The sequence below is a fragment of the Protopterus annectens genome, chromosome 5.part0, assembly GCF_019279795.1.
Source record: "Protopterus annectens isolate FY-2018-M chromosome 5.part0, PAN1.0, whole genome shotgun sequence".
NCBI lineage: Eukaryota > Metazoa > Chordata > Ceratodontiformes > Protopteridae > Protopterus > Protopterus annectens.
The window spans coordinates 463,950,240-463,965,340 of NC_056735.1; the positions used below are offsets into that span (position 1 = coordinate 463,950,240).

General features: G+C 38.0%; 1 protein-coding gene across 9 annotated transcripts in view; it reads right to left on the bottom strand.

The window, feature by feature from the left end:
- DMD (dystrophin) overlaps window positions 1-15,101 on the bottom strand; it is a 9,298,038-nt gene that overhangs the window by 5,475,691 nt on the left and 3,807,246 nt on the right. For all 9 annotated transcript variants that reach the window (XM_044072398.1, XM_044072396.1, XM_044072400.1 and 6 more), the window contains 2 exons: window positions 5,203-5,355; window positions 4,098-4,280 (listed from right to left, as the gene is read on the bottom strand). In XM_044072398.1, the coding sequence (XP_043928333.1) occupies window positions 4,098-4,280; window positions 5,203-5,355 (336 nt within the window). The remainder of the gene's footprint in view (window positions 1-4,097; window positions 4,281-5,202; window positions 5,356-15,101) is intronic.

Below are 15,101 nucleotides of genomic sequence, written 5' to 3' on the forward strand. Positions count from 1 at the left end.
ACCCTGATTAAAAAAAGACTATTTACCTTGTACCCCAGGGTCAGTTTATGATTACCTAGCCACATATTAAGACTCAGTTTAAAAGTAACCAGGGTATTACTATGTCTGACATGCATGACAATTCTCTTCTAAAAGCAGAGAACACATTAAAGTTAAGTGCTACCTTTTCTGACACTAGATGTTTTAAAAAGGACAATGGAGATTAACGTTTTTGTTGTGGATATTTGTATTACTGGAAACCTCTGTGGCAGTGAAGGAGATAATAATGGCAGGCTGAGATCACCACAAAAGAGCATTGATAAAAGAGATTTTAAAGAGAGGGCTTTTAATCTCCCTGGATAGCTTACCATGCTCAGTCCTTTAATTTTCTTGGTCAACAATCTCTGTGGTATAGCCATGCTGAACTAGATATTAAGAGCAAGATGAATGGAACATATTATTCAACAGTAGTTGTAAACAGGGACATGTACACTGGAACTATAGCTTTTCTGGACATAGCAGTGATGCCCCAGAGATATCCCAACCACATTTAAGATGTAGTTGTTAAAAAAAAAGTTAGCTCGTTGTCAGCATATTTACCCAGATCTCTAATAAACATTTCTGTTGTGATGGGAGATTTCTCATTACAATATGAACTAAGCCTGACTAGTTTCATGCAAATAACAATGCATATTGATTTCAAGGGAAAGCAGTCATAGTCATTACACCAGCTAGTTTTCTGATCAAGCCTTTGTTGGAGTATTTCATTGCCATTAGTGTATGTCAAAACAGCCTCCAGTTTTCAACCATTAGCAAATTCTGTCAATAATAGTCCATTGGCCTCTGTGTTTTACATCTGAGAAGTAGATCCTAAGGGGATGAGGACTAGAATAGAGCCCTGTGGGACAGCACTTGGGGCTTTTCTTTTTTTTTTTTTTTTGGAAGACTTTTCTCTACTCACCTCCAACTTTTGCAATACTCTTAAAATTAGGTGACGAAAACAAATAAGAAAATTCTAAAAAAGCATATTAGGATTTACAAGATCTAAAGATTACCTAAAAGAAATACCTACATAGTTGTCAAGAATATAACAATGTCATTATCAGCTATATATAAGTTGAATCAATACAGGGGGCCCATTACAAACAGCTTTCTACAAAATACAAGCTTTTCAAAACATTTCTCTTAGTAAATTTGTCAGTTTAATTTTGTATTCTACTTTACTGCCATCATATCAGAGAAGTACAAATATGTTTTAAGACTCGTTTTGAATTAATACATAAGAGCCAAATTACATGCTTAGCTGCATGTTTAAAGGTTGTATTATGGCTTTCTAGTCTTTATGTACTATGTGCAATCACTGAACCATTAAGCAATGCAACAAATAAAATAAGGGTGAATTTTGGTGAGTTTTTGAACAACACCTAAATGAAGAATGGTGATAAACCATTGAACAGTTCTGCATATTCTGTATGCACAATATATACTTCATCCAGGGCTTCAATAAACCTTTTGAAGAAATTGACCAGGAAGAGTAAGCATGACTGAATTTTTGAGAAACCAAACTGATTAGGATGCAGTTTGAAATGAACCAGTGTATGAGCTTTGTAATGGTGCATTCCATAACCTTGCAGATAATGCTTATGAGGGTTTATATTAGTACATCAAAGTATTACTACTTCGAATGCACTAATATTGAACCCTTTGCATTGAATGCTGAATATAGCGAAGCTGCAGAATATCGAATACTTTCCTAGGGAAAGTATTCGATGGGCTGTTTCTGCAGCTTCGCTATTTCCTCGACTGTGGAGCGAAGGTTGCAGACCGGGTTAAGGTAAGCGGGTGAACAAAGGTGAGCGTGTGATAGGGACCTTAGGGTTAGGGAGTGGGTAAGGCGAGTGTGCGATAGGGACTTTAGGGTTAGGGAGTGGGTAAGGTGAGTGTGCGATAGGGACTTTAGGGTTAGGGAGTGGGTAAGGTGAGTGTGCAGTAGTTACGGACCTTAGGGTTAGGGTTGAGTTAAGGTAAGTGGATAGGTAGTAGTGTATGTATGGTTTAGTGTAGGGTTTTGTGAAGTGTATGTGTGTGGATTATGTATTTTGGTGTGCTTGTGTTGTGTGTATGTTTGTTGGAACAGCAATTTTTTTTTTCCTGGGAAAAAAATTGCTGTTCTGAGTGTTCGATGTTGTGGTATTTTGAGTGAAATGGTTTGATATTAGAACATTCGATGTAGTAATACTTCGATGTTCTAATATAAACCCTGCTTTATGAGGCTTATGGGACTGTTCTTGCCAAGATCAGTGGTGGAGCCATCCTAATTCTGTGCCATCATTAAGGAATTTTCTAAGCACTGAGTATGTAATCTGTGTTGGTGCTTACGCTAATGAGAGTTAGTAGTGCCTGAGCTAAAATATGTGTTGTACTGACTGGAGGTCAGCTGGGAATGTACTGTGGACCCAGAGAGCTTGTGCTTTGGCTTTAAACAGGATTGCCAAGAGTTGATCTTGAGTGTTATAGGAGGAGAGAGGTTTCTCAGGAGGTGGGGTGGGGAACAGAGGCTTGAGAAGGCAATGTAAAGTTAGAGGTGAATTTGTCAGCAGGGATCTTAGTGATGGTTTCAATGATACCATCTGTTACCAGATACAAAATGTATCTAATTGTTATATATCTACATTTTTTCTTATATGTCTAAACAAGGCCTTGTGATTGTCTTTGGTGGGACTTCAATTTTAGAGTCATAACTGTTCTTATTACACTTCTTAATTTTGTATTTAATTGGTTTGCTATCTTAATCTGAGTATGAAAAGACCTTTAATAAAGAGATTGCAGTGTATTTTTCTGTAAAATATCCATCCATCCATTCACAATCTCTTTGCTCATTTTTGCAGATGGTGTCAGGGTGTTACTTCAATAGTCACAATTATCTAGAGCCAAGGATCACCCTGCTGGGTGGCTAGCCCTGCCTCTGTGAATTATGCTGAAATGAACCTTCAATATAAGTTTTTTTTTTTTTAAACCTGTCATTGCTTTGTGTTAGATAGAGTTAGATGCCCTGATTTGGTTAAATTGATGGCATGATTATGTGAATTTGCATCTAATTAGTTACTACTAAAAGGTCATATTAAATATAGCTGATAATGATATTATTATATTCTTAACAATGTAGGCATTTGTTACAGTTAACATTCAGCTTTTGAAAATGCTGATATGCTCTTTATAAATTTTAGTCATCTAATTTTAAGAGTATTAGCAACAGCATTAGTCTGGCCAATATTTACATCTGTTGTCAATGTACTGATCTTTAAATAACCTAAAATTGATTGCCTGATTTTTTTTTTACTGAAGATCTGTATTCAGGTAAAGCTAAATGTTTGTTCATTTTTCTGAACACCCACATTCTATATTCCAAATTTTATTTGTAGTAATGTCATTTCAAGTTATTCATATTTCTAAATGATAGAAAAGCTATCCATCTGTGGTGGAGTTAATATTAAGGAAAAAAGAAAACATAAATTGTAAGAAAATACAATGTGATACCACAAAACAAAAGCAAAAAATGCAACTTGCCAAGTAAGACTCTAACCACATAAAGAAATGCAAACACCACTAACTAGTACTTTGTCTGAAATGATTAATTTCATTAAACAACTGATCACTGCCAATCATTCCAACAACCTTTCTCTATTGTCTTACATTACTGTGACAGAAATGTAAACAAAAATCATAAACTGCATGGAATGGTAATTCTGACACCAGGAAAACAACAAGGTCAAAAGATTCAAATTCAGTGGTATAATGAATGGAATTTTAAATAATTTAACACTTAAATAATGTTATATATGGATTAAGAGGCAACAAAAAAGGAACATGTAAATTGTTTTTACTCATTCCAATTCTGACATTCCGCACATGCAAATCATATCTTAAATTACACATTTCACAAAACTAAGAATATGTGCAGTGCGCACATTTTTCTTCTTATATTTGAAAATAATTTTCTTGTTTTCTTTAAAAGATTTAGTTTTTAAAGCATTAAAATGCAGAACAATAACCAGATTGTTAGCTGGACTTTGTTAGTATAGGATGCAAACAAGCAGGTTTGCAAGAGAGGAACTCACAATTTGTGCAAAGTTCAGCCGTTGGAACTGAGCAAATTTAGTCTCAATTTCTTGCCAGCGTTTGGTGAGCTGGATCAGGAGTGGCTCCACTGCCCTTGCAGCCCCAACCTTAGACAGGCCCTCAGCTTGCCTGTTCACCGCTTTCAGGTCTTCTCTCTTCTTCTCCAACTCTCCAACAATCTCCTAGTGAGTAAAATCAATACAGGGCCCAGGATAATTAGCTAACTACAAAAACCAAGCTTTTCAAAACATTGGTCTCAGTAAATTTGTCAATTTAATTTTGTATTCTACTTTACTGCCATTATATCATAAAAATACAAATGTGTTTTATGACTTGTTTTGAATTAATACATAACAGCCAAATTACACGCTTAGCTGAATGTTTCCGTTTTGGATTATGGCCTTCTTTTCTGTATGTATAATGTGCAATACCATGTTATCAGTCTGACATGGTTGCTGAGTTTAATATCCTATTAGGATTAAAGCAGGAATTTCTAGATATCACTTCTAATCATACTAAAAGATTGTTTACACAGAAAAACTCATATGATAATTTACTTTGGCACAGTTGATGCCAAGGAATCTAAATGAAAACTAAAAACATAATGAAGCAAAAGAAAATACAACATGTGTACAAATGGAGTCTTTGGAGACTGTGTCCATATATATATATATGCAGAAGTCTGACAATGATATATGAAACAAATGTTCTGAAGAAACGAACGTGCTAACATGACAAAGTGGTTGTCCATTACTGTAAAGTCATTTGCTTATCTGGAACAAAGACAAACAGTCATTAAAATACATAAAATATGACAAAGACTTTTCATTAAAAGAATATAAACTATAGCAATTTAAATTTAATATTAATTTACTACTGAACACTAATGTTACTTTGTAAAGATTTTTTTTATAATCATATATAAATGTGTGTCTCAACAAATGCATTAACCAGTGCAATGCTAATGTCTGCTACAAAGCTTTACATAAAATCTGACCAGCTTGGAGACTGACTTGATTGCCATATTATAAATATATATTTAGTGAATAAAACGTTTTTAAACTCTTACAAATTATCAGGTGCATTGTGGTGCAAAAGTGTTACCTTAATTTGCTGGTCATCTTTGGGTTCAGGTATACTAGATATTTTTCTTTCAATGTCATCCAGCCACTGTAGCAGGTCATTTGATTGTTTCTTATACTGGTACCACTGAGTAGAAACCTCTAAGGCCTTTCTTCTCCTTTGAGAGCGCAAATCCTAGTTTAAATAGAAAAAAAAACACATTAACCAATTAATCTGCTTATAAGTGACAAACAACATTAACAAAAAGCATTAATTAGGGCTAGGAAACATTTTCACTGACTACAATCTGTTCTTCCAAATATAGGTTATCTTTACAGTAATCAGTTGATGCAGGAGGAAACAGCATATGTGTACCACGTTATTTAAAGAAAACTTTAAGAATACATTTTTTATATCATCAAATGCCCAGTTTAGCAATTAGTTGTGCCATAATGATCTGTCCTAACCATGGACCATTACAGTCTAGGGTACATTCCAGATATGTCCTTTCACTGGGAAGACCTAACTTGGAGGACTCATGCCTCTAGTGGCTATGGTCACCTTATCAGCAGTAAATGGAGAGGGCAGCTATGAATGAGACTGTTATACTGTAGCTGATCTATAAAGCTATGTGGGATGTGTGGAGGTAAGCACTACCCCTAATATATGCAGTCAGCAACCAATGGGAGTCGCAAGTGGTGGGAACCCTCCACTTAGGGAAGTAAACCTCTACTTCCCATCTTCTATGCTATTCATGGTTCATTTCAGATTCCTGAAATATTCAATGGAGAAGGAGGAGGAGATGCAACACCCTGCAGACCTTCCCCACTCCATCCCACTAGGGACAAGCAGTCAGGTATAACATCATCATTTGGCTATGCCTGGCTAGATTCTCTAGAGCTTAGGTCACTAGGTCAACTGGGGTCATCCTATTCATTGTCGGAGCTTTAGCTGTCTATACAGATAGAAAACACTTAGGTACAAAACAGTACTAAGAAATTTATTAATTTAAGAAAAAAATAATCATTACATCCATGAAAGGTTTACAACTATCACAACTAAATATTATAGGCTCTATCCATAAAGGTGACAAAGATAAAAAGTCAAATCAAAGCAAACAGTTGTAGAACAAAGACTGACAACATCTCCACCTGTCCATTTAGATCATTAAGACCATACACATAGATACATGCATGTCATAATGTCTAGGTATGTTTGAAGTAGTAACTAAGTGCTAAGATTAAGAGAATAACATAAAAATATACATATATGTGATCAGACTAACAGATAGAGCAAAAATGTGACTACAGGTAATCACATTACCTGAAAATCAATCGTTTTCATAGAGAAGAATGAAAGAAAGAAAAAGAAAGAGAAAGAAAGGAAGGATTGAAAGGCAAGTGGGTGAGATGATATGCATTATCTGTATACTTATAGGAGGTAATAAGTAGCTGGGGAAAATAATCTGAAGCTACTCATATGATGCTGCAAAAAACACAATAAGTCGATTTTAGTACAACCAAAGGATCCTGAACTGAAAGCAAAATATACCACACTTCTCAAAGTTGAAAAGTATGAAGTTGCTAGCAGATTACAGCATAAACTAAACTCTCCAAGCTGACTATACATTGAGTCTACAAAACATAACAGGACATAACAAAAGATGCATGCAATTCTATTTATGTATCAGATATATCAGACATGTATAAATGCTAAGGATCAAAAACGAAGATCAAAGCATCATTAACTACACACTGCTCTGCAGTGGACAGGGATAGAGTTCTTATTGTTACCCAGACAACCATCTAATTTACCAGTGACCTGGTGGTGGATGATCTTTCCTGGTCTGCATAAAGAAAGCAGACAGGACCTCTATATTGTTCACACCTACTGAAACAGCATGCAACATAAAGCATAGACATGTGGGTGTGTCTCTCTATGAAGATGCATCCAAACTGTATTCCTCATCAAGCATATGCCATAACGAGCATGCTTGCGATGAAAGGTACAGTGGGCCCTCATGTCTCTGTGCATTCAAATCACCATCATGGAAGAATTAGAATCAGAAAAAGAAAATCCTTCATGGCTGTCTGGATAATGGTCTTGTTATGACTGGCTCTTGTCCTACTGATGTGGAAACAATTCGATGTTAATGCAGGGTGTTAGATGGTTGACAACCATAAAGTTAAGAATGATTCTTAAAATGCATCTTCAGTGATGAATGGGAGCTAAAATCAAAACTATCAGGAATTAAGGCCTAAAGTCATTATTCAGAAAAAATGGGCATATATCAAGTGGTAGTTAGGGGTATTGACTGCTGGTTGGTAGCCTCCAATCAATGAAAAAAAAGAAAGAAAACAAACTGATTTATTTATTTTTTATTTTACTTTCTTTTCTTTTACTAGCATTGTTTAACTTTCCCCATGTCCTTTTTACATTGCCTATGCAGATTAATAAGAACTTCTGAGTTCCAGTTAAGCATACCTCTAGATTGCTCAGACTTTTGCAGAAAGTCCAAATTCCTGATACATATTTTTGGTCTGCTCCTCTTGAAGTATATGGATTGAGGATTGAAGTCACTAAATATTGACAGACATTGGCGTATCAAACTTTATATCCTTTTATTTTAACAACATTCTTAGTTTATAAAACCGATATTTTAAATTTGTCCCTATTTTTGTGCATTTATCCCACCATTATTTTTGGCTTTGTCCAGATTTCTTGAACTAGCAGGTTGAGAGGTATGCAGTTAAGAAAAAGAAAAAAAATGGCTTACTCCTCTCACCTTGTAAGTTTTAAAACTGCCCAGTAATATGTCTGTTTTAAACAAAGAATATTCTGTTCATACTCACACACAAACATACACACACACACACACACACACACACACATAACTAACTATATATATATATATATATATATATATATATATACATATATATATATATATATATATATATATATATATATATATATATATATATATATATATATATATATACATACTCATACAAATATATATATATATATATATATATATATATATATATACACACACACACATGTGTGTGTGTCAGAGAAGAAAAACGAGTTCCAGCTTTCAAAAACTCTATAGACCCAGCTAACAACAAACAGTACAAAAAGAATTGTCAAATTGTGTGGTGCTTATCCAGGCTATATGATGTGATAAGAAGATGGTATGATTTATGGCAAATTGCACAACACTAGCAGTATGTCTCTCATTCCCTCCAGTACAAGTCTTTTGACTGTGTACCTTTAACTCCTAGTGGGTGTGGCCGAGCCTTTACAAATGTTATCACCATACAATTCTAATAAATACTCATTGACAGAGGTCAAATATCAGTACAATTGTGTTTGCCATCATGTATGCTTCAAGATAAAATATTCTGATACCTTGTATATAGCATGGTTTTGGAATTATTAATGCAAGTATGAACAAGTAATATTTGACGCCTAGAGGAGCAGTAGGAGGTAACTGCAGAAACGCCTGGAGACGTCACTCAGATGTAATGAGTTAACACTAGTTTGCTCTGTGATTTAGGAACATACATTTGCATATAGTCCATTGGTTCATAGGTGCGCACTAGTCTAATGGCCCTGGAGCCTTTACAAGCCTAGCCCATAGGATTACCCTGGCATCATGCCACCTGACCTTAGTTCTCAGTGCCTCTGTCGAGTAGAGCCACTGCAGTGATCTCAGGGGTGAATTTTCTATTTCCCATCCACTCATCAAGATTTCTCTTGAAGAAGGCCAGTGCGGTGCTCTGTTTGACATGTATGGGAAGTCTATTCCATAGCATGGGCAGTCTCTGGGTTATACCCTGTCACTCTAGCATGTTCTGTTGATTGTGGTAATGAGGTTGAGGTCTCTCGAGCATTTATTGTGGAGGGATTGGGATTTCTTTAGATGTAGCATTTCTAACAGTGCTGGGTCAGACATGGCTTTGTAAGTCAAGCAGAGATCGCCTGTAAGTAGGCGATATGAGAGAGAATAGTTGCAGTTTTTTGAGTCTGTCCATATAGGACAAGTATTTAAGGCCTAGGATCCACTTTGTGAGGTACTTTTGAGGCCTCTCCAGTTGTTGCAGGTGTCTAGTGAGGTACATGCTGAATGGGGCATTGTACTCGATGATTAGCCTAATGAGGGAAAAGTAGAGGGAGACAATGACCTCTTTCTTCCTGGATGCAAAACCCTTGAGATGTGCCACATAGAAGGACCTTCTGAACACAGTGACAATGTGGTGGTCAAAAGAGAGGCTGCTGTCAACCCGTGTTCCCAGATCTCTAATAACACCTTCTGTGTTCAGTGGACTACCATCAATGTGGTAATTCATGGGAACTGGGTTTTTCCCAAAGGGGATGATGACACATTTTTGGCATTGAGCTTAAGGCCATGGTTCTGACACCAGTCGTTGGTCTCAGTGAGGCCTTTCTGCAGGATGTCAGCATAATTTGGGGAGTTAATAATGGCTCCCTACTTGCAATTGTCTACGAACTTTGTCAGCCAGAGTCCCTTTATGCTGATCTATACATCTGAGAAGTAGATACCAAACAGGAGAGGACCCGGGACCGATCTCTGTGGGTCTCCACTTGTGACTGGTTGTCAGTCTGATTTGGAGTCAGCTACTTTCACACTGTGGGTTCTACCTGTGAGCCAGATTGCAACCCACCTAGTGATACAGGGGTTGATGCCTAGCTTAGTGAGTTTTTCTATGATTCCTGAGTGGGGAATGGTATCAAAGGCCTTGGCCAGATCAAAGTAGGCTGTATGAACCACCTTGCCTTCATCCACAACTCTGGCGACTAACTCAAAGAAGTTGACCAAGTTGAGCAGGAATGATCTACCCTTCACAAAACCAAACTGTGTGGGATCCAGAGTTTGGAGAGATTCCCTATATCCTTGTTTATTAGGTCCTTAATGATGCATTTCATAGCTTTGCATATCAGACTTGTCAGGCTAATGGAGCGATAGCTCCCAGGGTCTGTCGTTGCTCCTCCTTTGTGGAGAGGGGTGACTGTAGCAGTGCACAATTTGGTAGGGATAAAGCCTGAGATGAGGCTGTGACTGAACAGGGCACACAGGTGATATGCCAGGTCACTCTGTAGTTCATGTAGAACACAGTCAGGGATATTGTCAGTTCCCATAGAAGCTGTATTCTTGGCCTTGGACAGTGCTATTTTAACCTGTGCAGCAGTAATACTGGGTGCCTGGCAATCTACTGCTATTGTGCTTGGTCCTTTGGGGGGGGGGGTTTAAAGTTGGCACTGAATCTGTCGGCCAGTATATTGGCAAAATAGGAGGTACCATTGTGCAGTAGCTCAAAGCAAATCTGGGTATTGCCATTATAGGAGGTACCATTGTGCAGTAGCTCAAAGCAAATCTGGGTATTGCCATGGAGATTCTTTACATAACTATAGAAGGCCTTGTGGTTTTTTTTACTATCTGCTGCAATTCTGTTTTCATAGCTAGCTTTAGAGGATTTGATGAGGGATCTCAAGTTTCTTTTGAGGCATATAAGGGAGTTTTTCCAGTCTTGGGACTTCACCTTATTCCACATCAGTTTCCTCCTTTTGTTGTAGACTTTGTTTATGGCAGAGGACTACCAGATTGGCTTCCTTTTTTTGGAGGAGAGCACCTTGGTTCTATTGGGTATGGTGAGATCCATGCATTTGTTATGCGTTCTTACAGGTGCATTTGTGTATGATTTGGTATCCATGCAACTATTCTCCATTTACATGGGTGCCATGAAGTTAGCCACCTCTGTTTTTAGGAGCCCAAAGTTAGCTTTGGAGAAGTTTTTCATGGTGGTTACCTTTGGGGGGAGGGGTATGTGGATTTCCAAGGTGAATAGTTTGTGGTCCAATCTAACCAGGGAGGAGTTGACTACTGGTATAGAGCAATGGTCGCCCATGTTAGCAATGACCAGGTCAAGGCTGTTGCTAGCTACCTCTAGTGGGGGTAAGAACGAGTTTGTCTAGGGCATTGGAATTAATGAATTCCAGGAAATGTCGGGCAAGTGTATTGGTACACGAGTAGTTTTCCCAGTTAATGGAGGGGTAGTTGAAGTTGTCCAGTATGAGTGTGTTATGTTGGAGCCTAATATTCTCCAGGGTGCTTAGGAATGTGGAGTGAGAGTCTTGGGACATGGTTGGGGACCTATAACAGGCTACAACCTGAATCGCTGTCTTACCCCAATGTTAGCTGCACCTGAAGTATTTCTGATGCATTATGTTGGGTTACCAGTCTGGAGGTATGCACATCCTTTATGAATATGGAAACACCATTGCCTTTGGAGCTTTGGTCAAATTCTGGGGCCGAAAGCTGTGGAATGAGTTATAGTCTGGCAGTACAGGGATGCTTTCTGCTGCCTTGACCCAGGTCTCTGTTACAGTACAAATGTTAATGTTCTCTATTTTAAGGAGTGCTTTGAGCGAGTGCATTTTGAGATTTGGATTTCTAGCATTGAGCAGCATGACCCCCAGACTGCATTTGTTTCTAACTGTTACAGTGGTAATTTGGTTATTGGAACACCACCTACAAATGGCACTATAGGGGTGGCAACAACCTTGACCAGTATCAGTAAGCCTATGGGTGACAGGCCATATCTGGCAAAGCATCGAGGTCTGTCAATCATGTCATCCCAGGCAGACAGATACTGGATCCCCTTAGAATGACACATGAAACTTAGCCAATTGTTGAAATCAAACATTTTCTGCTTGTACTATGGTATCATTCTGGGTGATGGTAGGATGCTCCTCAGGGCTACGGTCATAACCATCTGGGCTACATAATCCGAGAGCTCCTCCATGTCTCTTTTCATGTAGTCCAGGGAGGTATGTTTCAGGTCAGTCACAGGTAAGTGACTAACACTTAAGCACAGAGAAACCTTCTAGATTAAGAGTTCAACACCGAATATCAATGAAGTGAAAACAATAACCCCACTAACTGCAGGTCCAGATTTTTACCTCACATTTTTTATTTCTTCTTTATAAAATCTGTAGTTTTGTAACAAACTGATGATTACTGAAGTCACTAAAAAGACATTTCAATTTCAGACTTTATTTTCTTCAGAAAATGGATGTTAATGCAAACTATATTATTCTAGCAACTTTCTATGTTTATAAAATTTGTCCATGATGTTGGGCCTTTATCCCGTCATTCTTCTTTTTTTTTTTCCATCCAGATGTCTTGTATTAAGAGGTTAAAAGGTATGTTTAGTAGAAGAAATGGGAAAAATACCTTTGTGTGAGGAAACGTACCATTACAGCAGGTGCTAAAATAGATTGCAGTAACTGAAGCTTTTTGGGATAGCTCTTGCCAAGGATCAGCTATCCAGCCAGCTTCCAAAGCTTTAGGATACCTTCCACACACCAGTACATACATTAGAGCCTGAAGTTGACACAGTATAAAAACAGATGCATGCATGCCAATAAAGAAAAAAAATCAGAGCTTTCTTGCCTCAGAAACAAGGGAGGTTAAAGCTCTGCCAACAAAATATGTGTTAGGAGAAGAGGTGATGATAAGGACCCCCCCCCCCCCCCCAGGCAAGCATTAAGTACTTATTCCGGACACTTGCTTTTCCCAGTTTTCCTTGTTCTCCTTTCCATCTTTGCTCTGCCAGGCCAGTTCTGCCCATGCTTTCATTATTTCTGTAATATACCTAAAGAGCCTTTTTTAAATCGTGCATGGTGTAATTCTTGCATGGGCTGCTGTTATTTTGTCACATGTTTTCATGCCCAAAAGAAAACTTTTTCACAAAAATATTGCCTTATTTGAAGTACTATTCACTGTCTGGTAATCAGATCTTACCCTCAGAAGCTGACAAGGTTCTCCAGTGTGGATGACCTTGTAGAGTGTGAATTGCATTAGAGACATTATAAACAATAGAGAAATTAAAGACATTAGAGTGTTTTAATTTCTGGTGGTCCTGCTCAACTTTACATGCAGCTGTAATAAATAACTCCTTTTGACTTGTATTACTCTTTCCCTGAAACATAGACTAGCCATCAGTTTAGATTTTTATTTAGCAATCGATACAGGCTTGTATGGGAAGATTCCTTGAAATGGTAAAGCTTTGGGAAAAATATAATTTTATGTAATTTATCATGGCTGTCAGGGACCAGACATCTACAAATTTCTTCCTCATATGGTCTCTTGCCATGCAGAAAAGGGGATCTTATCATCAATGGCAAGAAGGAGGAAAAATTAAGACACCATAGAACATTGTAAAGTAACTTGTATAATACAAATGAGGATGCTAGAACTGTGCCTGCCAATAATTTTGTCCATGGGTAAGAGTGATTTTACTGATTTTTATAAATTCTACTGTAATTTGCAGATGTGCATAATGGACAACATGAAGTCTAATCAGAATGGTGCATGCTGATTTGCTAGTATGACTTTGTCCTTGGAGTAGTGTTTTTAAGGCTCTGGGCTTTGAAAGCATGTGTAAGATATAACAGGGTAGGGTGGATACCTAGGGCAAGGACTGTAGCATGTATTTTCGTTTCCATGCTACTGCATTAATAAGGGATATGGGATGGTGGTTCTGTACTGCATCTGGGTCCTTGTTAGGACTAAGGAGAAAAATGGTTCAGGATTATTATAATGATTGGGATGGGTGGTTCCAGTTGGGTCCTTGTTAGGAATAAGGAGAACAATAAGTCAGGATTATTATGATTGGGATGGGCGGTTCCAGTTGGGTCCTTGTTAGGACTAAAGAGAACAATGAGTCAGGATAATTATAATGATTGGGATGGGCAGTTCCAGTTGGGTCATTGTTAGGAATAAGGAGAACAATAAGTCAGGATTATTATAATGATTGGGATGGGCAGTTCCAGTTGGGTCCTTGTTAGGAATAAGGAGAACAATGAGTCAGGATTATTATAATGACTGGGATGGGCAGTTCCAGTTGGGTCCTTGTTAGGAATAAGGAGAACAATGAGTCAGGATTATTATGATTGGGATGGGTGGTTCCAGTTGGATCATTGTTAGGAATAAGGAGAACAATGGTTCAGGATTATTATAATAATTAGGATGGGTGGTTTCAGTTGGGTCCTTGTTAGGAATAAGGAGAACAATGAGTCCAGATTATTATAATGATTGGGATGGGTGGTTCCAGTTGGGTCCTTGTTAGGAATAAGGAGAAAAATAAGTTATGTCTTATCATAATGTTACATCTGTATTGTTGATCCTCGTTCTTCCTTACGTGTGGGTATCGGTTCCGACCTCGGCACTGAGCCGGCCATCTTCCAAGCTCATGTCAGCTACAAACTCTTGAGCTAAAACTCTTACCCAGAATTCCCCTCTCCCTGTTACCTCAGATTGAGTTTGCAAGTCAAAAGAAGGTAGAGGCTACCTCTGGTCAAATGACCTAATAGAACCGGATGGTGAGATCCACTAGAAGCCACAGGAGGGGGAAGGAGGGACGGTTGTACTGACTGAACGAGGATCAACAATACAGATGGAACGTTATGGTAAGACATAACTTCTTTATCTGATATTGTTAATCCTCGTTCATTCCTTACATGTGGGACAGAGTCCCCAGCTACCTTTATTCCTGGGAGGCTCTCAAGGAAGGACATTCCTGAGCACCATAGAACCAAAAGATGCTCTTCCCCTGGAGGCCAAATCCAATTTGTAATGATTGATGAAGGTATGAGGAGTAGTGCAAGTTGCAGCTGCAAAAATGTCATGTAAAGAGGCTCTGGCATCATAAAAGGCAGCAAAAGTTGCCACCGACCTTGTAGAATGTGCCTATGTGGTAGTAGGTAATGGAATATTATCTTGTCTATAAAAGAAGGTTACACAGTCTTTCAACCATTTAGCCAATGTGACCTTAGCAGCAGCACATCCTAATCTAGGTCTAAAATAGGCCAAAAAATAACTGGTCTGATTTACGAGAGGCCTTAATCCTGTT